The following is a 27,847-nucleotide window of genomic DNA, read 5'->3' on the forward strand; positions in this document are numbered from 1 at the left end:
CCCTTACAAAAAAAAATTCACTGAAACAAATTTTACACTTTCCTGATTTGGATTTTATAGTTGTTTACAATTTGTTTAAGTCAACGTTCCTCAGAGAACACTGTGGGTCAGACCAAGTGGGACTCCAAGACCAGCAGTTACACAAATAGAGATGGGAATCTTCCGGCACCTCGGAAAAAAATATTTTATCGAAATTGAATAAATAGCTTAAACTGAATAAATTAAGCATGATTTTGATGTAACATTTTTTGTAGAACCGATATTGAAAATATTTTTTTCAGTGACGGAGCAGGAAGAGGCTAGGGAGTATTCAAATTCCATAAAGCAGCGTCAGATTACTTTTATGCACACTCACACAAAACGCGAGTCGTGTGAATGTTGAAAAGCCCTCAATCACCCCTGAACTAAATCTTAAAGTCACCAGCAAAATGTTTATTATTTTCAAATGTGCAACACAAAAGAGTTTAAATTGCTTTCTATAAAAAATATTGATGAAATCACTCAAATGATCATGTTAATAATCCCAGGGCATGAACTAGTAGTCGTGTGTGTATTTCATACTCACAATGATAGGGGGGAGTGGGGGCATATTTCCCTTCTTGGAGTGTCAGGGATGAGAATATTTACATTCTTAACTGTCCACTTTTCTTACAAAAGCCACAAAATTCCATCTGTTAAAAATAAATCTTCATCCTTCCGGTCTTTCACTGGTCGTGGAGGAGAAAGATGATCTATAAATAACTTCAGCAGATTCCATATGAGACCACTGACAGGTGAATATTTAAAAAAAAACAAAAAACAATTGTGCTAACTCGGACTGGAAAAGTTGGTTGCACTTTTATCAACACAGCAAGTCAAGGAAATCTAGAAAGTCACCACAAACATGCTGACTTGGCAATTTGTTTCCATTCTCTTCACGCTTGTCTCTGCAGTCTTCTTGTGTGGACTCAGTCTCACTTGTCATCGCTCACTCATCATCAGTCTCACCTGTCATCACTCAGTCTTAGTTGTCATCACTCAGTCCCAGTTATCACTCAGTTTTTCTCACGTCAGGGTCATAAATCAGAGTCATCCTCACTCAGTCCCCACATAAGGATCTTCATTACTCAAGTCGTCCTCACTCAGTCCCCACGCCAGGATTTTCCTCAGTCGTCCTCGCATCAGAATCTTCACTCAGTCCTCATCACTCAGTCCCCACATCAGGATTTTCATCAGTCCTCTCATTACTCACTCAGTCATACTTATGCCAGGATCTTCCTCACTCGGTCGTCCTTATGTCAGGATATTCCTCACTCAGTCATGTCCAGATCTTCCTCACTCGGTCGTCGTCACTCAGTCCCCATGTCAGGATTTTTATCACTCAGTCTTCACTCTGTCATCCTCGTGTCAAAATCTTCCCTCAGTCCTCATCACTCAGTCCCCACGTCGGGATTTTCATCAATCAGTCGTCCTTCATGCCAGGATTGTCATCACTCAGTCCTCATTACTCACTCGGTCGTCCTCATGTCAGGATCTTCCTCACTCGGTCGTCGTCACTCAGTCCCCACGTTAGGATTTTCATCAATGAGTCCTCATTACTCAGTCGTCCTCAGGTCAGTGTCATATGTCAGGGTTGTCCTCACGTCAGGATCATCACTCAGTCCTCATTACTCAGTCATACTTACGTCAGACTCTTCCTCACTCAGTCCTCATCACTCACTCAGTCCCCACGTCAGGATCTTCGTCAATGAGTCCTCCTTACTCAGTCGTCAATCATTCATCCTCACTTCAAGATCTTCATCACTCGGTCGTCCTCCCATCAGGATCCTCATCACTCACTCAGTCCTCCAGGATCTCGTGGGAGCAGACCTGAGTTCAGATGGTTTGATAGCCAGCATGGCTCCTCTTGCGGCCGATGAGGTAGGCGACCAGCACGATGAGCACCAGGCCGGCCAGTGCGGCTCCCACGATGATGGGGATCAGCATCTGGTCCTGGTCCATCTGACACTCCTCAGCTGTAGACCCAGGACACATAACACTTCACTTGTTGTCGTTTTGAAATCATTGCAGTTGCTACACAAGTCTTTTTCAATGTGCTGCAACACTGGGAAAATGTTGCATATGTTGTGTTTGCCTGGACAAAAAGGGTATTGAACAGGGGTTCTTAACCTTGTTGGAAGTACTGAACCCCAGCAGTTTTATACGTGCATTCACCGAACCCTTCTTTAGTGAAAAATAAAAATGTTTTTTAAATTCAAGACAGAGTTATTGGGTTTTTTACTGGTGCACAAAATGAACCGTGCATGAACATCACCTTGTTCAAAGAACAAAACCAACACAGTGCATAAACTCACAACAAACTACACACCTGCAAATCAGATGGAAAATTAGAGGGAACATTGTTTGGAGGTGTCTATAACACGCCAATAGGGAGAAGTTTTTATTTACACGATGAGTCGGGTGTATCTTGACTCCGCCGAACCCCTGAGGCCGACTCACCGAACTCCTAGGGTTCGATCGAACCCAGGTTAAGAACCACTGGTATAGAATCAACTAAAAATAATACAAAAAATATTGAAAGTAAAGAAAAAAATAAAGAGTATGACCTCATTTTAGTACTTTTATGAGTGGGCCCGTTTTAGAGATCCCTGAGAAATTTTGTGTTTAAAAAAATAAATAAAAATTATGAATAAAAATTCATGTTATGAATAATCCAAGGTAAGGCTCCACTTATTTCACATCAAACATTACACTTCAAATATTTTTGGGAGAAAATATTGCACACTTTACGGGTTTGCCCTATGAAATACTAGATTTTCCTGGAACAAAAAAAAAAAAAATAGTGTATGAAACAATTGAAAAATGATGAACTCATCTGAAGCTGAAAAAAAATAAAAGTGACATATTTTTAGCACTTTCATGAGGTGGACCCTTTTAGATCCCTGAGAAATATTGTTCAAAAATAATGGATAAAAATTCATGAACTATTTCAAGCTCCAATTACTTCATATCAAATATTACATTTTAAAAAGAGTTTGGAGGAAAATGGTGCATAATTAGTGTGTGCCATAAAAAAAAAAACTTCTATGACAAAAGGACATTCAACAAAAAAAATATAAAAAATAATCAAAGGGTTTGAATTTGATCTATAGATTCAAGTAAAGCAAGCAAAAAAAAAAAGAAAAGAAAAAATTGACGACTTATTTTCATCACTTTTATAAGCACTTTTGGATCCCTGAGAATTTGTGTTTTTTTAGAAATAAATCAATCCAATCAACTTCATTTATAAAGCACATTTAAACAAAATTTTTCCAAAGAGCTGCACAACATTAAAAACAACATTCAAACACTATCTGAACTCCACCAATGACTGAATAAAAACAAGAAATAAAAATACACCCATCCATCTTCTTCCGCTTATCCGAGGTCGGGTCGCGGGGGCAACAGCTTAAGCAGGGAAGCCCAGACTTCCCTCTCCCCAGCCACTTCGTCCAGCTCCTCCCGGGGGATCCCGAGGCGTCCCCAGGCCAGCCGGGAGAGATAGTCTTCCCAACGTGTCCTGGGTCTTCCCCGTGGCCTCCTACCGGTTGGACGTGCCCTAAACACCTCCCTAGGGAGGCGTTCGGGTGGCATCCTGACCAGATGCCCGAACCACCTCATCTGGCTCCTCTCGATGTGGAGGAGCAGCGGCTTTACTTTGAGTCCCTCCCGGACGGCAGAGCTTCTCACCCTATCTCTAAGGGAGAGACCTGGAAACTCATTTCGGCCGCTTGTACCCGTGATCTTATCCTTTCGGTCATGACCCAAAGCTCATGACCATAGGTGAGGATGGGAACGTAGATCGACCGGTAAATTGAGAGCTTTGCCTTCCGGCTTAGCTCCTTCTTCACCACAACGGATCGGTACAACGTCCGTATTACTGAAGACGCCGCACCGATCCGCCTGTCGATCTCACGATCCACTCTTCCCCCACTCGTGAACAAGACTCCTCGGTACTTGAACTCCTCCACTTGGGGCCGGGTCTCCTCCCCAACCCGGAGATGGCACTCCACCCTTTTCCGGGCGGAAAGGGTGGAATACATAAAAATTAGGGGTGGGCAAATTAATGCGTTAATTACGCGTTAACTCGTCAGTCTATTAACGCCGACAATTATTTTATCGCACATTTGCGTATGTTTACATGCTTTTATTTTGTTAACGCCTTTTCTTAACAAGATGGCATCTCCCGGATGTACTTCGGCGTCGAGGGGCTCTTGGTAAAGATGGAACATTTGGCAAAAATACCGGACAATTCTGCAGATTTTAATGGCTGGCTTACAGCGTGGTCACTCCGGGATCACTTACGACCGGCAGACAATTCTGAATGTGGATAGATCGGGCCGTTTTGGACTGAATGACGCGTGCTTAGCATGGGAATACTTTGCCGGCTACATCCAGCGGCCTGTGAAGCAGCGGAGTATTTGTGTTGTCTGTCTATTTATGAATAATGCAGACGAGGCGTGTTGGCTTAGTTCTTAACGTTTGCTTTCAGAGCGTGCATATCACAACATACAAGATGCCGTCATGGCAACACAACCTATACCGGGCTACCGCGCATGCTCGTCACTCCTGTTGCATGCTGGGTAGGGTAGTTCTTTTTTTCCCTGGCTCCTAACATCACAATATAGTACCATGTATATGCGTTCAGTTTATCAAAGCACCAAGTAAACAATCGGAAACTTCCCTTCATATCAATTCCTAGATATGGTCATAATTATTTTAAGTGCACTACGCAGAATAAACACAACATTATTAATATTGCTACTACGGATAATTTGATCAAAAATTCCCTAAAACAGCCCACTACCTATAACATAGGTTTTTTAAACATAAGACCCTGATAAAAAAAAATGTTTCTGCTGTTACCTCAGAAATTGCCTGTTCAGATGTTATGATTGTGGCTCAGAGATTTGTATGTAGATTATATTTATTTTCCATAACAAACAGGATAACTTAAATACCCTGGCAGTGGCAATAAGCTTAAATGTTTGTATTTACATTTTTTGAGTTGATTTTCATAAAATATGCTATTTAACTGCTACTGTTTAACAAGGACTGATTTAAATTGTGTTTGCACAACAAATGTTTTGACACTTTTGTTCATGTGGGAGAATATTCCAATAAAGGTGCACTACACACTACTTTTGAATTCATTATTGGGCTTTGCGTATACAATGCAGTTAATCAGAGAAATAGTGCGATTAACTTTGATTAAAATTTTTAATCATTGCCCAGCCCTAATAAAAATACATATAAAACCAATATAAAATAAATACGATTAAAAACGATTTTAAGGGTGAAACCAATTTAAACAGTAAATAGAAATCAAAATTTTAAAACACAAGGCAACAGAGGACCCCACTACTCACGTAGTGTTAGAAGCCAGAGAATAAAAAATGGGTCTTAAGACAAGACTTAAAACACTCCACTGTGGGAGCAGTTCTAACATGGAGGGGCAGAGTGTTCCAGAGCTTAGGGCCGACCACAGAGAAGGCCCTGTCTCCCCTAGTTTTAAGTCTGGTCTTGGGCACCACGAGCTGGAGCTGGCTCTCGGACCTCAGAGCACGCGCAGGATTGTAAGTTTGGATGAGGTCTTAACTATAATGAGGTGCCAGTCCATGTACAGCCAGTGCAGACTTAAGTATTGGGGTTATATGCTGGCGTTTCCTGTTCCCTGTCAAAGTCATGCTGCAGTGTTCTGGACTGCAACCGGGGGAGAGCTTCTTGGCTAATGCCAGCATAAAGTGCATTGCAGTAGTCCAGGCGACTTGAAATAAAAGCAAGCACGACTTGTTCAAAAAGTTTAAAAGATAAAAACTGTTTTACCTTTGCTAAAAGACGAAGGTGATAAAAACACGATTTTAAAACGCCATTGACTTGTCTGTCAAGTTTAAAATCGCTGTCTACAGTGACGCCAAGGCTGGTGATCTCGGGACGCACAAGTCAGTGAGGGTTGGACCAAAAACTAAATTTTCAGTTTTTCCCTCGTTCATTATTAAAAAAAACCCTGGGCTAACCAAGCATTGACATCGCAAAGACAGTTGAGAAAGGGTGTCAGGGGGCCGTGGCCTTTTGAAATATACATTTGGCAGTCGTCCGCATAAAAGTGATAAGACACTCCATGCCTCCAAAAAATCTCCAAGAGGGAGATTTAGAGCGAACAGGATGGGGCCTAGAATAGATCCCTGGGGGACACCACAGTAAAGGGGGGCAGAGGAAGAGGTGGCGTCCCCCAGCCTGACAGAGAAGGACCTGTACCAATCTAATGCAGTCCTCCTAATGCCCATTCTGATTGATTGATTGATACTTTTATTAGTAGATTGCACAGTTCAGTACATATTCCGTACAATTGACCACTAAATGGTAACACCGGAATAAGTTTTTCAACTTGTTTAAGTCGGGGTCCACGTTAATCAATTCAGACAGTCTCACAGGCGCTCTAAAAGAATGGTGTGGTCGACCGTCTAAAAGAATTAAAATGGTGTTTATTTTCAATCTATCAAGATAATAAAATATCAACATCAAATTACAGGATGTTATTTATGTAGTTTGCTAGTTTTCCTCAACTGCTGCATTAACCTTATGTGGTTGTTTTTTTCCCATATGTAGCATCATCTACAACAGGGGTCGGTTGAGGTGGGTGGGGTTTGGTGGTAGCGGGGGTGTATAATGTAGCCCGGAAGAGTTTGGGATGCATGGGATTCTGGGTATTTGTTCTGTTGTGTTGCGGATGTTCTCCCGAAATGTGTGTCATTCTTGTTTGGTGTGGGTTCACAGTGTGGCACATATTTATAACAGTGTTAAAGTTGTTTATATCACAACCATCAGTGTAACCTGTGTGGCTGTTGATCAAGTATGCCAGGCAGTCGATGATGTGTGCTAGCAGGGGTTGCATGCCACATGTGACCGGCCGGAACACAGATAGCATGGCGTGAAGGCGGGCGCGACGATATGTATTAGAGAACGTTAAAAGCATTGTCACCACGACACGCCCTCAAAATAGTTATGCGGGAGAAAACCGGAGAATGTTAGTCCAAGGATACTTCTGGAAAAGGCACTGAAATCCGGACAACCTCCCGGAAAAATCTTGAGGATCGGCAAGTATGCACAGATACACAGAATTGCTATTGTGACATCCAGTGGACACATTCAGAACTGCCATTTCTTCCATTCAAAATTTTTCGGCTCCATCCATTTATCCATTTTTCTACCACTTATTCCCTTTTGGGGTGGCAGGGGGCGCTTTTTCTATATTTAGCAAACTCATCCCGCGGGCCGTACGTTTGACACCCTTGGTCTAGAGTGTGTCCGTGTACATGTGTTGGGTCAGTAACATGCTGAGCCAAATTAAAACCTTCAATAAAGTCCAAAAACTCTCCAGCCATGGGTTTAGAAGGACAACAAACGAACAGATTAAAATCCCCGACGATTAAAATCGTGTCCTACTTTGGTGGTTTGTAGATTACAGCACAAAATACAAAATACTTATTTATAATTGGTGTTTATGCCATAAAAAGACCATAAAACACAAAACAAATATGCTTTATATAGATTGCAGCTCGAAAAAGCTCAGTTCAAAGGAGGGAAAAGAGCACTCCATGATTACCTTGTGATGAACGCTTTCCTTTAAAACAATAGCTAAAACCCCGCCACGACCACTCGTTCTCGGCGTGTTAATGAAGGTACAGTCTGGGGTCAATAGCTCTGAAAAAGCAGCACACTCACCGGTGCCAATCCAAGTTTCTGTCAAACACAGTATATCCAAAGAGTGTGATGAGAAAAAGTCCTGGAGAACAAAAGTGTGCATTCACGAGTGCACACCTCGTAGACGTTGTAGCCACGTGCGGTGCCTAGCTCAGCGGCCAAGGATTTGCCAGGGACACGCCAAATAAGCCCCGCCCGGTGAGATGAGCGAAGAGGGCGCAGCGCGCAGAGATCCTCCTGCTGTCCTATGATTGGCACCAACAAAGACCCAACCAGTCGAAGCGCCCGCCACGACAAACAGCGACCAAAACAGTCACTGTACTCCCGGGTAAGTGCAGAGATCCTCACCGCGTCAGGATGTGCCAACCAAGCAATTCACTTTTACCAGTCGGCCGGATTGCACTCCTCTGCGTTTCCGCTTCCTGGGCAGCGACGCCTTCACCCGATGGAAGCACCCGAGCAGGTTTGCACGGAAAAATTAATCCGAGTCTCTTGCATTGTAAAGTTCACATGACCGTACTGACTCCCCTATCGTCAACAACTCCTGCCGTTAATACACTAGAAGGGAGTCGATGGTCCTCAAAACACATCAAAATAACCACACAACAGACATCTTGAAAAAAAAAACTAATTGCTCAAAAAATAATAATGATTCAAAATTCATGTTATGAATTATTGACCTGTGTAAGGCTCCAATTACTTCACATCAAATATTACACTTTAAAATTTGTTTGGGGGAAATATTGCACATTTTAACATTTTGCCATATATAAAAAAAAGTTTTCCTGGACAAAAAAGGGTATAAAACCAAAAAAAAAATGCTTTTAAAAATTTTAAAACATTAAAAGTAAAAATTTAAAAAGTATGCCTTATTTTTAGCACTTATGACCCTGAAAGGTACAAGCGGAAGAAAAACAGATGGATGGAGTGGGACCTTTGTAGATCCCTGAGAATTTTAGTGTTTAACAACAACAAAATTAAATAAAGAATGATCGACTGATCTAAAGTTTTCTATGGCAAAAACGGACATAAAACAAAAAAAATATATATATATATATTAAAAAAAATAAACGGATCTGAAGTTAATCTGTAAGAATTGAAAGTAAAATTTAAAAAAATAAAAAATAAAATAAAAAGAGTACGTCTTATTTTTATAATTTTTTCAGTGGAACCCCCTTTTGGATCCCTGTAAATTTTAGTGGGGTTCAAAAAACACACAAAAACACATTGCTCAAAAATATAATGAATAATTATTGAACTATTTAAGACTCCAAATATACTTCACATCAAATATTACACTTACATTTTTTGGGAGGAGGGTGGTGTCAAAATATCGCATGGTGTTTATTCCATAAAAAGACCATAAAACATTTAAAAAAATATGCTTTATATATATAGACTTGAAGTTAATTTACATATTTGATCGTAAAAAATTATACATTTTTATCATTTTTATGGCAGGGACCCTTTTGGTCCCTGGGACACAAAAATCGATGTATTTGTTTTGAAAATGACAAATTTCAAAATGGCCCCTGCATGCTTACCTCAGTGGAAAAAGTTTGGACACCCCTGAGGTAGCACAAATGTTTTAATATTCCTGAGCAAGAAGAATGTTACCTGTGGCAAACTGGTTGGTGGTGACATTGAAGGCCTGCACCTGCAGCCTGAAGGTGTTGAGGGAGAAGCCGGGCTGCACCGGCAGACTTTGCTCCATGTTGCACTTGTACGAGCGCCCCAGGGTGGTGCGCAGGTAGTCCAGCTCCGTGCTGCCGGCGGAGAAGGGCACTGCGAGGAGACGTTTGACATTGTCAGAACACAGTCTGATCAAAGACGACCTTCTTCCGATCTTAGTACCTGTCATGTCAGGCCAGTCAGCAGACAAGTTGATGGCACTCAGGTAGAACTTGTTGCTGGTGGAGTTCTGCAGGGAGAACTATTGTCAACTAACTATTCAAGTAGCAAAAAAGCAGACTTAAATACAGTATCTCTACTTATGTGTTTTAAATGTAGAAAATAATCATATTATGACCTTCAAAAAGGCAAATATTGTCCCCCCAATTCTGTCCTATCATTGGTGCATCACTTGTATTTTCATTAACATTATGTTGTAAATACGTGATAATAAAACAAAATCACACACAGTGAGTAAGCCTAGAAACTACTTTTTGAAAATAGATTCGAAAATATTTTGAATTGATTTAGAACCTGGATGGATGGATGGATGGAACCTAACAAAAATCGCCATTTGGATGTGAACAATTTTTTTCCCCTGCATCCCTAGTTAACGTCCATAAACTTTGGTTCCCGACTCGATGTTACTAATGGTGTACTCAACGGGGCCAATTTTCAATACTTGTGAGTAAATATTAATTTTTTAAATATTAAATCTTGTATTTTATTGTAACATTTAAAAAGTGAGCAGACTATGCTAACTTATTCTATCCAGTTGTTATATCTTGTTTCATTATCACATTTGAGTTGCGATGAGGTGGCGACTTGCCCAGGGTGTACACCGCCTACCGCCCGAAAGCAGCTGAGATAGGCTCCAGAACACCCTGCGAACCCGAGAGGGACAAGCGGTAGAAAATGGATGGATGGATTGAGTTGCAATTATACCATACCATTCCAACTTTATTTATAAAGACCTTTAAAAACAACCACTGTTTAAGAACAAAGGGCTGTACACCACAAATAAATAGTTGCAAGTCCAAAACATTAGGTGGCAGTAGTGTATCAATCAAAGTTTACTTATATATCCCTAAATCACGAGTGTCTCAAAGGGCTGCACAAACCACAACGACATCCTCGGCTCAGATCCCACATCAGGGCAAGGAAAAACTCCATCCAATGGGATGACAATGAGAAACTTTGTTTATGGTGGGGTTTGTTTTTGTGCCTTAAAAAGTGTTAATACTGTAATGTAAGCACAGTACGCGCCAGCCGTTTGATTGTGAAGTTCACACTAAGTGTTTTTTTTGTCATATTTGGAGGTGTTGAAATCACCATGAAAAATTGCTAATGGTAATCAGTAGCATGTCAATGGCAATGCCAATGTATATTAGCACAGAGCTAGCACATGTTTGGAAAAGTAGATCCATACTAGTTTAGTCTTTATTTGAAGGGGCAATGCACAGAAACATTAAGGTCAAAGACCGATATGTTCTGTGCCAGATTATAGTTGAATAGCTCATTTCCATCTGCAGTCCCTGGTTACTTAAATTAAAAGGGAAACAAAATGACAATAAAGTCATACTATTGCATGTAATCAAATTAATAAAAGTCATAAAATGCCTTTTCATCGACACAAACTTAATATATAATACGACCACACCTCATTTACATCATCACACAAAGACAATAAATGCACTTGTTCACATGGGTCATCATTTGTGAAAAAAACTCCATGATTTTAACAAGACACACCTCACAATTTACAGCAAAATGTTCTCATACTTAACTCACGCTGAGTAAATTGCTTTCTTGGCAGTGAGAATTGCAACATTAGTGGATTGGCCGAGCCCGCTCTCAGTGCTGCTGGAGTGACAACCGGTCGAGACACTTCGTAGCTATGGGAGCTGTTAATAATGCAAACTTTATGTTGTTTTGCCCACGGCTTTATTCGGCCACCTCTGTCTTCACCGACCCTACAGGATATCTGTTCCAACTAGGGATGTCCAATAATATTGGACTGCCGATATTATCTGCCTATAAATGCTTTAAAATGTAATATCGGACATTATCGGTATTGGTCTCAAAAAAGTTAAATTTATGACTGTTTGAAGTGCCACTGTGTACACAGACGTAGGGAGAAGTACAGAACAAACTGTAAAGGCACTGCCTTTGCGTGCTGGCCCAGTCACATAATATCCACGGTTTTTAAACACACACAAGTGAATGCAAGGCATACTTGGTCAACAGCCATACAGGTCACACTGAGGGTGGCTGTATAAACAACTTTAACACTGTTACAAATGTGCGCCACGCTGTGAACCCACACCAAACAAGAATGACAAACATTTCGCGAAAACATCCGCACCGTAACACAACATTAACACAACTGAACAAATACCCACAATCCCCTGCCACTTTAACTCTTCCGGGACGCTACAATATACACCCCCGCAAGCCCCTACCCTCCACCTCAACTCCGCCCACCTCAGCCTACTCATGGTCTCTCTCAGCGAGAGCATGTCCCAATTTCCAGACTGCTGTTTTGAGACATGTTAAAAAAAAATAATGCACTTTGTGACTTCAATAATAAATATGGCAGTGCCATGTTGGCATTTTTTTCCATAACTTGACTTGATTTATTTTGGAAAACCTTGTTACATTGTTTAATGCATCCAGCGGGGCATCACAACAAAATTAGGCATAATAATGTGTTAATTCCACGACTGAATGTATCTGTATCGGTTGATATCGGTATCGGTAATTAGGAGTTGGACAATATCAGAATATCGTTAAAAAAGCCATTATCGGACATCTCTAGTTCCAACACTTCCTGTTCCAAAAATACTTCCTTCACAATAAGAGTTTGTGCTTACTAAGAGAATAATAATAGAAGTAAAATGTACACATATGAGTCTTAACAGAACCATTGGGTTTTAGGAAAGAAGGGATTTGGTCCATGCCAAAATAGTACCAGGTTCAGTAATCTTCCATAACGTTGAACGGATATTCCCACTTATGACTTCTCCGGGAGAAAGCCTAACAAACAAAGAGGGAAGGCCTTAAAAACCAAAGTTTTTCGATCTCTATCTAGTAGCTAATGCTAGCAAGGAAGACCGGATGATTTTCACCGGCTCTCACGCCTCAAACTTACGCCTAAAGCAGACCAAGAGGCTGAATTACCATGCTGAAGGTGAATCCCAGTGTGGTCGTTCTGTCTTGGACCAGAACTAAAGTAGCTCTTGATGCCTCGCATGATCCGGACGAACTTGTCAGATTTGGGTTGAGATTGAAAATTTCTTGGATGGTCTGAAACTCAAGTGTGATGTTAGCATGATAACTTCATAAAATTAAAAAAAAGTTCCAAGACTACGATACCTTATTCTGCGATTGAGAGACGTAGGAGAAATTGAGCTGCAGTCCCATTTGGGCCAGGAAACAAATGGTGCCATTGAGATTTCTAACGGAGTACACCCCTTGTTCAGGTGTGCTTGGTTCTGGGGGTGGTGTGCTCGGAGTCCGGGTGGTGGAGGGAGCGACAGTGGTGGCTTGGTCTGCTGCACAGGTGGTTTCTGCGACAAAAGGGAGGACAAGTTGGCAAGAAAGAAAAAGAAAAAACGAAGACAAGAAACGTGGTACCGGCTGGACTCAGGTCGTCTCCTGGCATGTAGGCCTGGAGCCTCATGTCGGAGAAGGTGACCACTTGTGCTCCCACGGCGACGGAGGTGGCGCTCATACAGCGGTAGGTGGTGTTGATGGCGGCCCGGATTCCAACAGAGGTTGACACAACAGTGACCACGTCTAGAGGAAAAGAATATGGGTTACAAAAGCAGGGGTTTCAAAAGTAGTATGTTGTCTATTGAAGTCAGACAAAACATTAAAATGTAAGGGGAAAAAAAAGATGAAATGTTGAACTAGTAATGGGTAAAACGATACTGAAGCATAGATGCATGACAAAACAGACTGATACTGTGTCCCTCCATAATGTGATGTGTGTGTCACTTTAAAGCAGAACTGCACTTTTTTTTTTAAATTATAACAAATTTAGAATGGAGTTAAAATGGCAATTTGAAAGACTATTGTATGTAATAAGGAGGTGCTTTAATGTGGTGTTATTGTTGTGAATTAGTGTATTCCTTTTGCGTTAATGTTGTAGATTTATCAATAAAGTTTTTAATTTAGACCAGAGAGAATAACTGCTACTATTGAAGCAGCTATCAATTTTAAATAAATGATAAACTAATTTGAAGGTCAAATTTAAGGACTTTTACAATCCAGCATATGGCGGATGACCTTTATGAAACAATAATGCAGCGTTGATACAGGTAGTTTGTGTGCCATGCACTCACTAAGGCGTCATTCAAACATCCGTCTTTGTCACCTACCACACAAAGATTGGTATTTAAATACACAATGGCTTTTATTTAGCATATCTGAAGACAAAAAAATACCAAACTGGCCCCTGCATGCTTAGACTTTTCAGGGTACAATATATGGTGTAAAAAAAATTGAATGACAACAATTTAGATAATGTGTTATCAAGCAGTAATAGTCACATGTGTACAAAAGAATAATGGAGATCAACAAATGCTTTGCAGTTCTCACCAGAGCTGTTGGCATCGGGGAAAATGGAGGGGTCGCTGAGGTTGTATTGCAGGGTGAGGTTGTCCACGCTGTAGAGACTTCCGTTCCTTGAGAAGCTCAGGCCCACGGCGTGCCCAGGTCCGAAGGTTGCCACCAGGCCCGGGAGGCCACCTGCTGTGCCGCACGTGCTGCTGGCATCCACCCTGGTTGTGTTGGGCAGCGGGACCTGCACACTCCTCTGTGGAGAGACACTTGTTGTTGACTGTATATTTTACTGTATATTCTACTGTATACGTACTGCACCGCTGGAGGCATTGTAAGTGATGGAGAAAAAGGCGGAGATTTCTGCCTTGATGCATGTGGAGTTCCCCTCCCGCACTTCAAGAGTAACAGCTTGGATGCATCCTGCAATAGTAGAATAGAAATTATTTATCACATATCTTTTAACAATGATTACAGGAGAGACATTAGCAAACGAATAGAGTCTTTTGAACAGGCCCCTTTAAGCAGTTGGGAGACGCTTTTATTTTAATGCACATACAGATAGTGTTGGTATCGAGATTGTGTTGGCATTGAGCACCCCACTGGCCTCTGGACTAGAACATTAACCCGAGTAAACAGCAGAATTTAGATTTACCTTTTTTTATTTAAAATATACCTCTATCCATCCATTTTCTACCGCTTGTCCTTTTCGGGGTAGCCATTTATTCTATTTTATTTTGATTCATGTGCATGCACATGTGTATGTCCTAATTTTTATTCTGATTGTAGTTACACTTCCCAAATCCATACATTTTATTCATGTCTATTTGTTTCTCTGTTGTAAAAATACTCTTGTGCTACAAAGTTTTTGAGGTGAGGGAAAAAAATCTAAATACCGTATTTTTCAGAGTTCAAGTCGCACCTGCCGAAAATGCATAATAAAGAAGGAAAAAAACATATATAAGTCGCACTCGAGCATAAGTCGCATTTTAGGGGGAAATTTATTTGATAAAACTCAACACCAATAATAGACATTTGAAAGGCAATTTAAAATAATTAAAGAACAGTAAACATCAGGCTGAATAAAGTGTACGTTATATGACGCATAAATAACCAACTGAGAAGGTGCCTTGTGTGTTAACATAACATATTATGGTAAGAGTCATTAAAATAACTAACATATAGAACATGCTATATGTTTACCAAAAAATCTGTCACTCCTAATCGCTAAATCTGATTAAATCTTATACATCTAGTCTCTTACGTGAATGAGCTAAATAATAATATTTTATATTTTACGGTAATGTGTTAATAATTTCACACAAGTCGCTCCTGAGTATAAGTCGCACCCTCGGCCAAACTGAAAAAAATTGCGACTTGTAGTCCAAAAAATACGGTGGTGATGTTACAGATAGATAGATAGATAGATAAATAGATAGTACTTTATTGATTCCTTCAGGAGAGTTCCTATAGGAAAATTCTAATTCCAGCAGCAGTGTACAGAGTTGAGATCAATTTAAATAAAAGTAAAAAATAAATAATGGGGGTTTAAATGGAAACAAAAAAGAGAAATATTACAATGAGAATAAAAACTAAAAAGCAACAATGGGAATAAAAATATAACAGTAAAATAAGAATATAACAAGACAAAGTAGGCAGTAGTGACCATGTTATGAAAACGTATTGCACTGTTATTGTTTTGCATCCCCTGTCATCCTAGTACCCCTCGCCCCCCGCCCCAGCGAGGAGTTGTACAGTCTAATGGCGTGTGGGACAAATGAGTTTTTGAGTCTATTAGTCCTGAACTTGGGATGAAGCAGTCTAGAACTGAACAGGCTCCTCTGGCTGCTGATAACGCTATGCAGAGGGTGACTGGCATCATCCAGGATGCTCACTAGTTTGTCAACAGTCCTCTTCTCTGCCACCGTCACCAGTGAGTCCAGTTTCATTCCGATTGTAGAACCGGCCCGCCTGATCAGTTTCTCAAGTCTGGAGCTGTCCTTCTTAGATGTACTGCCCCCCCAGCACACTACCATGTAGAACAGAACACAGGCAACCACAGACTGGTAGTACATCCACAGAGTATTTTGCAGATGTTGAAGGAGTGCAGTCTCCTGAGGAAGTACAGCCTGCTCTGTCCTTTCTTGTACTGGTGGTCCGTGTTAACAGTCCAGTCCAGCTTATTGTCCACCCAAACCCCGAGGTACTAGAATGAGTCCACGGTCTGTACCTCAACTCCCTCGATCACAATAGGTTGTGACCGTGGACTCGATCGACCCAAAGTCAATGACTGTTAATGCATGGGGATATGGTGCTCCCTTATGGACTGTTTAGAATCAAATCAACAAATACACAATTGTAGCCAATCTGTGCATCCCACTCTCCCTTGTGGAGGGGGTCCGGTCCGATCCGGTGGCCATGTACTGCTCGCCTGTGTATCGGCTGGGGACATCTCTGCGCTGCTAATCCGCCTCCGCTTGGGATGTTTTCCTGCTGGCTCCGCTGTGAACGGGACTCTCGCTGCTGTGTTGGATCCGCTTTGGACTGGACTCTTGCGACTGTGTTGGATCCATTATGGATTGAACTTTCACAGTATCATGTTAGACCCGCTCGACATCCATTGCTTTCCTCCTCTCCAAGGTTCTCAGTCATCATTGTCACCGACGTCCCACTGGGTGTGAGTTTTCCTTGCCCATATGTGGGCCTACCGAGGATGTCATAGTGCTTTTGTGCAGCCCTTTGAGACACTAGTGATTTAGGGCTATATAAGTAAACATTGATTGATTGTTTGATTGATTAATGCAATTAATCTTGTGATCAATTACATGAGTTAACTTTTTTGGACAGCCCTAATATGAATATATTTTTTCTATTTGTTTTAATTTACCTTTCAGGCGCATTTCTCTGTAGTTCAAGAGTACACGTGTACAATTACGCATTCACATTTATATCGTCTTAATTTCTATTCTAGTTGTATTAATACTTTTTATATCCATGAATACATTCTGATTGGTTTTATTAAAATGCTCTCCAGCTACACATTTTTTAGGTGAGAGAAAACTCTTAATACTGATGTCACTGTCAAATGATAGGAATATGACAACACTTTATGAAACGTTTACCATGTAAACCAAAATAAAATCACAGCCAATGTTTTTGGAATAATTCCCACAAATAGTGTAATATGCGTACATTTCTGATTCACAACTGATACCTGTGATTGTTTCCAAAAACAAGGAACAAAAAAAATAACTACAATAACAAGCCAGTTAGTTGACATTTCTTTGAAAACATGACAATGATAAAATAAAGAAATATTAATAAAACCTCCTGTGTGCCTTATTACTTAGACAGAGAATACTGCAGTAAACAAGATGACAATGTCACAGAATGTATCGAACTACATGCTGGATATGAACACATGTTGTACATTTGTTATCTTTCTAGTTGCCATTGGTCCTGCCTGGTTAGATAAAAGCTTTGTTGCGCAACATTGACCTACATTTACTGTGGCGCAGTTAGCAATACGACCACTAGAGGTCTCTCTCTCCAAGTTTTCTTATACAATTGTGACTACGGCCCTTTTCCTAAAATTGCACAAATGTTCAGTTTTTCTTGTAAAATTTTGACTTGCGTTGAGTAAAATTAAAATTTTTATTGAAACACTGCCAAAATTTTAAGTTGTTCTTTTTTTTTAATTGTGATTTTGACCTTTTTCTAATGAAATTTCGACTCATTTTTCACAACAAGCTTTTTTATATTTGCTTAGTACGTATATATGATTAATGTTGTAAATACACATCTCTATATATCTAGAAAGCGTGGTCTTAAAGAGGTAGGCATTATTGGGAGGTCTCAAGAAGGTAATACAAGAAATTGTGCGCTTGCGTGTGTGTGTGTGTGTGTGTGTGTGCGTGTGTGTGCGTGCGTGCGTATGTGTGTGTGTGTGTTGGTAAGCGCTTTGCTGCAGACAACTGGCTTTTAAGTGTTAGAAAGAAAAAAAAAACTCTCCCACATGTAATAATAATGTAAAGTGAATCTGGACTATTACACAAGGATTTATTTTTGCTACATTTCTGCATATATGATTCTAATATTCACAGGTATCAAACTCAAGGCCCGGGAACCGGATTTGGCCCGCCACATCATTTAATGCGGCCTGCGATAGCCCTGAAATAATGAGTTAATGAAGCATTTTATCATTTACTAAATGTAATCTTTTCATTGTGACGGACAGAAATGCATGTATTACATGCTACTGAGTACATTTTAAACTTGATTACCCAATGATGCAATCAATACTATCATTAATTTCAAACTTTTTTTAAATTAAAACAAAATAGTTATTTGCTGGAATTATTCCAAAGCAGTGTATTCTTCAAATAGTACTCTGTAGAAAGGACAATAGATTTTACAGCAAAAAAATTGGCAGCTCAGTTGCCAGGATTTTACAGTAAAAAAAGATATAGTACCATTTTTTCCATTTACAGTAATATGCTGTAAAAAACATTTTACATTTTACTGTAGAATTGTGGCGACTCAGCTGCCAGGTAAGTTTTTTTTACTGAAAAATTGTATTTTTACAGTGTATGTAACACAAATATAATAATCCAATCCACAGCAATTAATTTTATAATGAGATCGGCACCAGCCCCACCTGCGACCCCAAAGGGAGAAGTGGTTGAAAAATGGATGGATGGCATGAGGTGAATTCTTATACATGTATATTAATAAATGATGTACGGTTACAAACAGCCTTCATAGTGGAGCCATAACTGCGATGTGGCCCCCAGTGTAACCATGTTCGCCACCCCCTGACATAATTAGACTAATATAAACAGTTTACAACTTTTAGCTATGTTTAGCTATGTTTATTGACATTATGTGAGCCCTCGAGACATACTAACACCCACAGTCACCTTTACACCCCATTAATCCAATATAAGGGTGGGTGAGCCAATCAGGGTCCACAATGCTGATTTAAGTGATATGTTGTCATCACACATTTCAAACATGGTCCATAGTACAGTAAAAACAAAGACATAGACAAACAGCACTTTAAAAATGGAATAAGAGCATTAAAATAAAAACAAACCCAAAATACATTTTGAAAATGTGTCTGCTTGCTGAATAGAAACCTTGAAGTAACTGTTTTTTCACACTTGTATTAATTTCAGTTTGTCCTCAGTGTTGCCGTAGTCAGGAAGTCGCTATTCCCATTAGGTTGGAATGTGCCGGTCTATAAAGTAATTATACTGTAAATATTGCATTTATTACACATCAGCTGTTTAAAAATCTTAGCAGTCTTGACAGATTTTGAGAGTTTGAAAACTCCCTGTGAAATCACTAATCCTAATTTGTAGCATGTAGATGGCAAATCCATAGTAAATTAGCATCGAGCTAGTGTATCTGTTATGAAGCATTTATTTTATGTTGCAATGTCAGATAATTTAATTTGTTTTTATGTGTGTATGTTCACTTTTACAGTGTTTTGAAATAAAGCCTGGTAAAAGGCTTTGAAATGGAGACAACTGTCGGTTAAGGTCGCAAGAAGAGACGTTAGCGGCAGCAGAACAGACTCTACATGCAGGCTGATATAATCCTGTTTTTGCTGATCACAGATATCCAATATCGAGTTCGGATTGGGACACTCCGAATAGTGTACTATTTTTAGTCCAGTTAGACATTATTATACTTGAAAAATGATCATTATTCGGGACAAAAGCTTCCAGTATTTTTTGGCCAGACAGTAATCTTTGCAGTGTTTCACCATCATTTTTCCTTTTTTCATGGTAAATGTATTTCAAAGGACACAAAAAGCAAACATTTTGGATTTATTCATTTGAATTTTATTATTTTAAAAATTTTTTCCTCAACTGTTGACCCTAATCCAAAATACCAAACTTGTAATGTTTTTTATTTTTATTTTAACCCTTTGGAGGATCGCATGATGAATTAGTACCAATTTGCAGAACACTTGATTTTACTCATTTAAACCCTTAACAATATCTGTTCTTTCCAAAGAGTCAAAATTCAAAACATTGCAATGTTTGAGAAATTTAAGCAAAAAAAAGTAACAAGAAATATGAACCCAAAAAGTTTAACGCTCATCAAAAACCTAGGGACTTTTATCCTTTGAAGATAACTGAAATTTAACGTCCCCAGATGGTTAATCTAAATATAAATACGTAGAAATTTATTTTTAAAATGGTCATTAAGGCCTTGCTCATACTGCAGGTCAATTCCCATGTTTTTGCCCATCAGACCTGTATCAGATTTGTCATGTCAACGTGAATGAACAGTGCAATTTTTTTATTATTTTGTTACCCAGGGCTCTCTCGTATGTGGATATAAAATCTAATTTGTATGGAATGAAACTGCAGTGGTCGCATTCATCTGACTGATTTGTGATAAAACGGGGATAAGAGTAATAATCTTTGGCCAAATGAGACGTTTTCAAAATAGTTGACAAATGAGCAGAAAACAGGTGAAAAAATTACCATATTTTCCGGTCTATAAGCCGCTACGTTTTTCTCAATGCTTTGAACCCTCCTGTTTATAAAACGATGCAGCAAATTTATGGATGTTTCTCAGCAAATGGCTATGGTGTTGTATTCAACAAATAGTTTTCATATTGCATAGATGGACACAATGAAAGGGTGTGTTTGTGCCATGACATCATCTTTTGGAGAAGTTGGCTTACTGCAGGTTGAAAATGTAATGCCTTAAACCAAAAGTAAAGCCGTCCATAGCGTTTCTACTCATATGGATAATTCAATAAAACTGAATCAATTCAAACTTACTAAACCGTCCAATGTGTGCTGTCTGCAGGAGTGTTGTCATGCATATTTGCACGTGCTTTCGTTAAGTAATCAAGCTAGCGTTGGTAGCATTAGCCGATACACTAACACGTTTACAAGTGTCTGTTTTATTATAAACATACAATAGCATTTTTGTTTGTAGTTTTAGTTTCACAAATTCCTCAGTTGACGTTCTGTGGAGTTTGTTTAGCTTATTGGAGAGCTAGCTTCCGCAGTTAGTGAGTCCTTGACGATGACATCCATGTTGTGTGACAGGCACCGTTTGGAAACAATTAAGGTGTGTAAATAAACATCCATCCGTTTTCTACTGCTTATCCCTTAAGGTGTCGAGTGGGTGCTGGAGCCTATCTCGACTAAAATTGTGCGAAAAGCAGGGTAAACCCTGGACAAGTCGCCACCTCCTCACAGGGCCAACACATAATTTATAAAATATTTTATACAGGTATATAACTGCAGCTTATAGTCTGGTGCGGCTAATATATGTAAAATATTTGTTCCTTCTAAAATTTAGGGGGTGTAGCTTAGATTGCTGCACACTTCAATGTGCCACCACCCCTGTCCCCGACTGCTCGCCCACACGCTATTCGGAGCAGGTATCGAAGCAAATGTCCCGCAAACTACCAAAATAAAAATGCTTGCCCTCTTCCTTCTTAACACAACAATTTGGATTCAACGATAGTTTACTAAATCCTTGAAATTGCCACAAATGCACCAGGATTGAGACCCACGAGAATTGGAGCCATGCAGCACGTGGGAGGTCATTTTGCGTGCGGGTCAAACTGCATTCACATTGGACATCTCATTTTTCTTTGTATTGTGAACAATTATGTGAAAAAATCAGAAACTACAAAGCTGAATCAGAAGCTACAAAGCTGAAAGAGCGATCTAGCGAGTGTATATCTCTGTTAAAACTAACGCTAAAAAGAATTGCTGAACCTGTGTTGACTGTGGTTGCAGTTAGTTGCCCACCATGTAAACATGTTAGTAGTTTTCATTACAGTCATTAGATGCCTTAATTTCCATTCATATCAACTGGATATACTAAACCCATTATTTGACCTTCCCTCTAACACTGTCTGCTGGAACTTGGACTTCACACAAGTCAGATCATGACGTAAACGCCTCTGCAAACCGAAACCAAAGTAGCAAAGAGAAGCTAATACCACAACAACAGTACGCTCTCCTGATTAGACATGTTCTAAAGTACCAGTCAGTAAATACTGATAGCATATTCCTAGCAAGGGAAAAAAATACAGTTCTGGGTTTAATGACTCCCAGCTGGGCTCTGGGAGATGAATGCACCAAACAGTAGCGGACAAGGAAGAAGCGCATAGTTGTGTGTGCACAACAAAGCAATACACACACACACACAAACAGCAGTCACATGAGGCTCTCAGATGACAACGAAGCTGCAGCTGTTGCATAACATCAACACAACCTGGATGTTAAATTAATATGATATGGAACACTTAAAGTGGAGATACTTTTATGACCAAGACAAGACAAATGGTTGCGATTAATCACAAAAAATGATCGCATCAATCATGTACAGACGGATTAATCACAATTTCTTTAAAGCGCCTTTACCTTAACTGCAGATGGTTAGCTGATAAGTGGCGTGGGTTGTTTTACGCCAGCGCAAAGATGTTTGGAACATACATACAGTTTCATTATGGTACATCACATGTCTGAAAAGGAGTATAAAGAAACACGGGTACATTAATCTTACCCTTTTTTCGTTTCTTTGCAATTCCTTACATGTTTGTTTGTAACAAACTGTGGATGAATAAGTTAATACTTATCAATTTATGGTTCACATAAATAGTTAAGTTCATCTCATTTTTCAGTAAGATTCAAGATGTTTATCATAATTATAATTTTTACTTTGTAAACACTTGAGTGTCTATAACTGGTTCATATTAGTAGATTGTTTACAATTTATGGTTCACATAAATAGTTAAGTTAGTGATCTTATTTTTCAGTAAGATTTATGATGTTTATCATTATTATTTGTACTTTGTAAATACTTGAGTGTCTTGAACTGGTTCATATTAGTAGATTGTTTAATTGAAATCCACATACTGACATACAAATGTGAACACTTGAGTGTCTTAAACTGGCTCTTATTCGTATGTTGTTTATTAATCCATTCTATAATTGAATCCTGAAAGGGTTTAAGTGTTGTACATGCATAAATGTTTTGAATTAGATTGTGCTCGAAGGTTTTAGGTCGCTCTTGTTGAGAAGAATTGTACATTCTTGGGTAGCAGGTTGTAGTTTGTGCATAATTTTCATGGTTTGCAAATGCACCGAATCATTGAACTTCAATATTTTTGATTCAATAAAGGGTTTGTAAGTTCTCTGACCATTTTTGTAACACAGTGACTGAATTATACATCATTAGTTATTTCCCCATAATTATGCACAATAACCCAGATATGGTAACAGTAGCGAGCAGTAGAGAATATGAAGTCATTTTTGGTCGAGAAGATATTTTTGCTTTAGTCATTGACATATTTGCCACTTTTTTGTATTGTTTAGATTCCAATATTACAATTATTTTTAACATATATCACCCAAAAAATGGTATTATACTTACCATATCTGCTCCTCTATTTGTATTTGTGTTTAACTTTCCCTTCTACTGTTACCAAATAACATTTTTGTTTTACTGAGCAATATTACAATTCATTTTATCATCACCTGAAAATTGTATTTTACCTACTGTATCTACTCCTTTATATGTATTTGTGTTTAACTTTCCCTTCTACTGTTACCAAATAACATTATTTTCATATAACCGAGATTCAAATAGTTTTTATCAAACCATCTCTTTAATTTGTTCATCTCTTTTGTTGCCATTTGTATTGTCTTGAAACAGTGTCCTCTACTGAACAAAAAACAGTCATGTCGTAACTTTAAGTCCTTTGTAATTTTACAAATGTCCTTTAAAGAGTTAACAATTTTGGTCAAAGTATTGATTGATCCCTGAGGTTGACCACAGAATATATTCAGCATTGTAGAAATATGCTCACCTAGCTTTCTTGTGGTAAGTCGCTTCTGACCCAGTTTAAGACCAAACCTTGGATGCTATACCCTTCTAATTTGTTAATTAAGATATTATCAATCCTGTCAAATGCTAACACCGCAGTAGCACACTGTTTAACATCTATTGCAATGGTAATTCCGGTTATTTCCATTTATGCCATCCATGTTGAAATGGTAGCTCTGAATCCATACTGGTTCTACTTGTCTAATCTGTTTGACGATTTTTCAAATTGTGTTTAAAATTGGTCTATAGTTTGCAAACTGCTATTTGTCTCCAGTCTTAGAAATCGTAACTTTTGATATTTTAAGTTTGTTTGGGAATTTGCTTGTTTTAAAATGATAGGAAAGTTGAAATACATTAAAAGATTCTGAAATCTCTTAATAACCTTTTATGCTTTTTCTATAATAAATCCGTTTCAGCTGAGGTCTTGACTTTACGTTCACTTTCAATATTGATTATTTCTTCTTCTGTCACTTCAACGACAACATCAAGGTGGCATTTTTTGTCTATGATGTCACTAAAGTCCTCAACGGACCAATGATCTGGAATCCTTTCCTACAAATTTGGTTCGATTTGTTCATATTGTCTTTTCTTACGTTTCCGTCTGAAAAGTATTTTGAATCTTAGAATCATTTTTAATTACGCCTTTAAGAAAGTCCATGTTGCTCTCACAATAACCCTAAAACTTTTCCATTGATAACTACTATGCGGGAATGTATTTACCATGGTGAGACCTGGTGGTCTGTCAAAATGTGTTGCTTTCTTTGAAAAAAAAAAAAAGCTACCACTTGGCTCTTTCTGTATGGTGATGAAAATGAAAATGTTGCCTACCATTATTTGTGAAGTGAATTATATTTATATAGCACCTTTCTCTAGTGTCTCAAAGTGCTTTACATAGTGAAACCCAAAATCTAAGTTACATTTACACCAATGTGGAGCAGATGGGTAAAGTGTCTTGCCCAAGGACACAACGGCAGTGACTAGGATGGCAGAAGCTGGGATCGAACCCGGAACCCTCAAGTTGCTGGCACGGCCACTCTACCTACCGAGCTATACCACTACACTGTGTCAATGTGACTTTCACTAGGCTGTAATCGTGAAGTGAATTATTTTTATATAGCACTTTTTCTCCAGTGACTCAAAGTGCTTTACATAGTGAAACCCAATGTCTATAAAGTTACATTTAAACCAGTGTGGGCGGCAGTGGGAGCCGGTGAGTAAAGTCTATGGCCCAACGACACAACGGCAGTAACTAGGATAGCAGAAGCTGGGATCGAACCCGGAACCCTCAAGTTGCTGGCACGGCCACTCTACCAACCGAGGTACACCGCTATACTGTGTAAATGTGACTTTCCCTAGGCTGTAATCTTGAAGTGAATTATATTTATATGGTGTTGTCTGTCTATCTGTGTGGGCCCTGCGATGAAGTGACGACTTGTCCAGGGTGTACACCGCCTTCCGCCCGACTGTAGCTGAGATAGGCACCTGCGACTCCCACGACCACAAAGGGAATAAGTGGTAGTAAATGGATGGATGGATAGTGCTTTTTCTTAAAATAAATATTATTTGAAATAATTATTTAAGTTGCTATTTTGTTCGAGAATATTTTATTTTATTTTGTGGCGCACATGCTCAGTAGTGTTGGGTCTCGCTTACATTCATTACCATGAATTAATGTGGACCCTGATTCAAACAAGTTGAAAAACGTATTCGAGTGTTACCATTTAGTGGTCAATTGTACGGAATATGTACATACCGTATTTCCTTGAATAGCCGCCGGGCCGCTAATAAATTTAAAACCTCTTCTCACTCCTGCGCTTATCAGAGCATGCGGTAAAAGTAAGCAGGCGCTAATAATTTTAAAACCTCTTCTCACTCCTGCGCTTACCAATGGAATGCAGTAAAAAAAATTGGGTAAGATGTAAGGATACCATTATGAAAAGCACATTTAACAACATTAATAAAAAATTCTTCTGGGCCCGGTACCAATCGAGCCGCGGCCCGGTGGTTGAGGAACACTGCTCTACAACATGTCCGCCTTTACACCATGCTGTCTGCGTGCCGGCAGGACGCTTGCATTTTGCTGTTTCTCATATGAGATAGCAATGCATACTTGGTCAACAGCCACACCGTTTACACTGAAGGTTGTGATATAAACAACTTTAACACTCTTACTAATATGCGCCACACTCTGTGAACCCACACCAAACAAGAATGACAAACATTCTGGAGAACATCTGCTCTGTAACACATTATAAACGCAACATAACAACTACCCAGAATGCCATGCATCCATGACTCTTACTGATTATATTATACACCCCGGCGCCCCCAACCCCGCCCACCTCAACCACTCACGGAGGGGGGGGGGGGGGGGGGGGGGGGGTGCTAGGGGTGTATAAAATAGCTGGCAAGAGTCATGGATGCATGGCATCCTGGCTAATTATTATGTTGCGTTTATAATGTGTTACAGAGTCGGTGTTCTCCAGAAATGTGTTTGTCATTCTTGTTTGGTGTGGGTTCACAGAGTGTGGCGCATATTAGTAAGAGTGTTAAAGTTGTTTTATATCACAACTATCAGTGTGATCGGTATGGCTGTGGAACAAGACCCCTGGTTTACACTTAGTAAAAGCAAAAAAAAACCCTCCTGCGCCATTTTAAAAATGATGACAGGGGAAGCGGCACTCGTGACGTCACGAATTTGACCCGGTGATAAAAGTAAACATGCGCTTATATATTTGGGGACTGAGTTTGACCCGGCAGTAATTCAAGGAATTATGGTATGTATAGTGCTGTGCAATTTACTAATAAAATGTCAATCAAAAAGCGCATTTCGACAAAAGAACGGAAGCAGGGACGACTCTATGACGACTCTTTGAAATTCTGCCCCAAAATTTTGGGGTCTTTTTTTAAGTTAATTTAAATTACACGTATGTAAGCAAGTAATTAGCCCAAATTCATTCCTAATTAATTACAAAAATAATAGTTTGAACTTTTGGACAGCACGACTTTAAATCAACTCGCTTTGATGACCAAACCGGAAGTTCTTGTTCATTTATTTCGCCGGGCAATTATTCAAGATTGGAGTTATAAACCGTACATACGAGCTGAAAACGTTAAAAAACAAAATTAATAAAACACAGCATTGTGTGACATTTAATACAAAACAAAACATTTGTTAGAGCCGAGTCTTATCGAAGCGAGCGTTACCATGCTAATGCTAGCTGCTAACACAGTTCCGACGAGCCGAGTCGCGCCGCGCATGAAAGCCCGATAAAGACTCACCTAAGCCCGCAAGGCAGACGAGGAGCAGCAAGGAACCACACGCCTGGGAATATCTCATCTTTGGAGTCTTTAATGTCACAACCGGGGAGGATTTTCTGTCACCGACTGGATGCTGAACTCCTGCCGCCGACGCAGGTGTGTCGTGCCGAGCCAAGTGCGCGCTTTGACTCGACGTGACTTTGGAAATAAAGCAGTGACAATTTTTTGTTTTTCAATCGCCGCCTTGTTCTTCTTTGTCGCCGCTGGAAGACGCGGATGACGCAGGTCGTCGTCGGTCTTGGTTTCCTGCAGAAGCGAAGCTTTTGAGCGTCATGTGAACTGTGGCGTCTGCTGCTGGCGTGTCACGTGAGTGCGGACGGGACGTTCACGAACGAGTCGGCTCTTTTGAACGGTTCTTTTTAGGGGAACGGTGGGAACCGATTCACGTTGAGAGCCGGTTTTTTTTTGCACATGCATCCATCCATCCATTTACTACCGCTTATTCCCTTTGGGGTTGCGGGGGCTAAAATCGGGCAGAAGGCGGTGTACACCCTGGACAAGTCGACACCTCATCGCAGGTTGATATCAGTACTTCAGTCATCAACAATTGCATCAACAGAGAAATGGACATAGAAACAGTGTAGGTCTTACTTAGTAGGATATGTACAGCCAGCAGAGAACATAGTGAGTTCAGACAGCATAAGAACAAGTATATACATTAGAAATACATTTGACTATTTACATTAGGTTATTTCCA

At 39.6% G+C, this 27,847-nt stretch overlaps 1 protein-coding gene across 2 annotated transcripts; it reads right to left on the reverse strand.

Moving 5' to 3' along the window:
• Positions 1-411: 411 nt before the first annotated feature.
• Positions 412-27,474, reverse strand: lamp1a (lysosomal associated membrane protein 1a). 2 transcript variants are annotated; one of them, XM_061887424.1, is made up of 10 exons: positions 27,112-27,474; positions 14,273-14,379; positions 13,996-14,212; positions 13,030-13,191; positions 12,769-12,962; positions 12,574-12,699; positions 9,577-9,643; positions 9,340-9,507; positions 1,811-1,994; positions 1,685-1,699 (listed from the first exon to the last, which is right to left on the reverse strand). In XM_061887424.1, exons 1-9 carry the CDS (start codon positions 27,167-27,169, stop codon positions 1,855-1,857), a joined length of 1,239 nt encoding a protein of 412 aa, XP_061743408.1. In that variant the 5' UTR covers positions 27,170-27,474; the 3' UTR covers positions 1,685-1,699; positions 1,811-1,854. The 2 variants fall into 2 exon arrangements, with proteins under 2 accessions (XP_061743407.1, XP_061743408.1); XM_061887423.1 differs by having other exon boundaries at positions 412-1,994.
• Positions 27,475-27,847: the final 373 nt, after the last annotated feature.

The sequence above is a fragment of the Nerophis ophidion genome, linkage group LG25, assembly GCF_033978795.1.
Source record: "Nerophis ophidion isolate RoL-2023_Sa linkage group LG25, RoL_Noph_v1.0, whole genome shotgun sequence".
NCBI lineage: Eukaryota > Metazoa > Chordata > Actinopteri > Syngnathiformes > Syngnathidae > Nerophis > Nerophis ophidion.

Excerpts from the sequence above, each read along its gene's own strand:
- lamp1a (XM_061887423.1), bottom strand. The coding sequence starts at position 27,169 with ATGAGATATTCCCAGGCGTGTGGTTCCTTGCTGCTCCTCGTCTGCCTT. Across the intron at positions 13,192-13,995 it reads CCCCGATGCCAACAGCTCTG|ACGTGGTCACTGTTGTGTCA; the intron begins GTGAGAACTGCA and ends CTTTTCCTCTAG. Across the intron at positions 9,644-12,573 it reads TGGGATTCACCTTCAGCATG|AACTCCACCAGCAACAAGTT; the intron begins GTAATTCAGCCT and ends TTCTCCCTGCAG.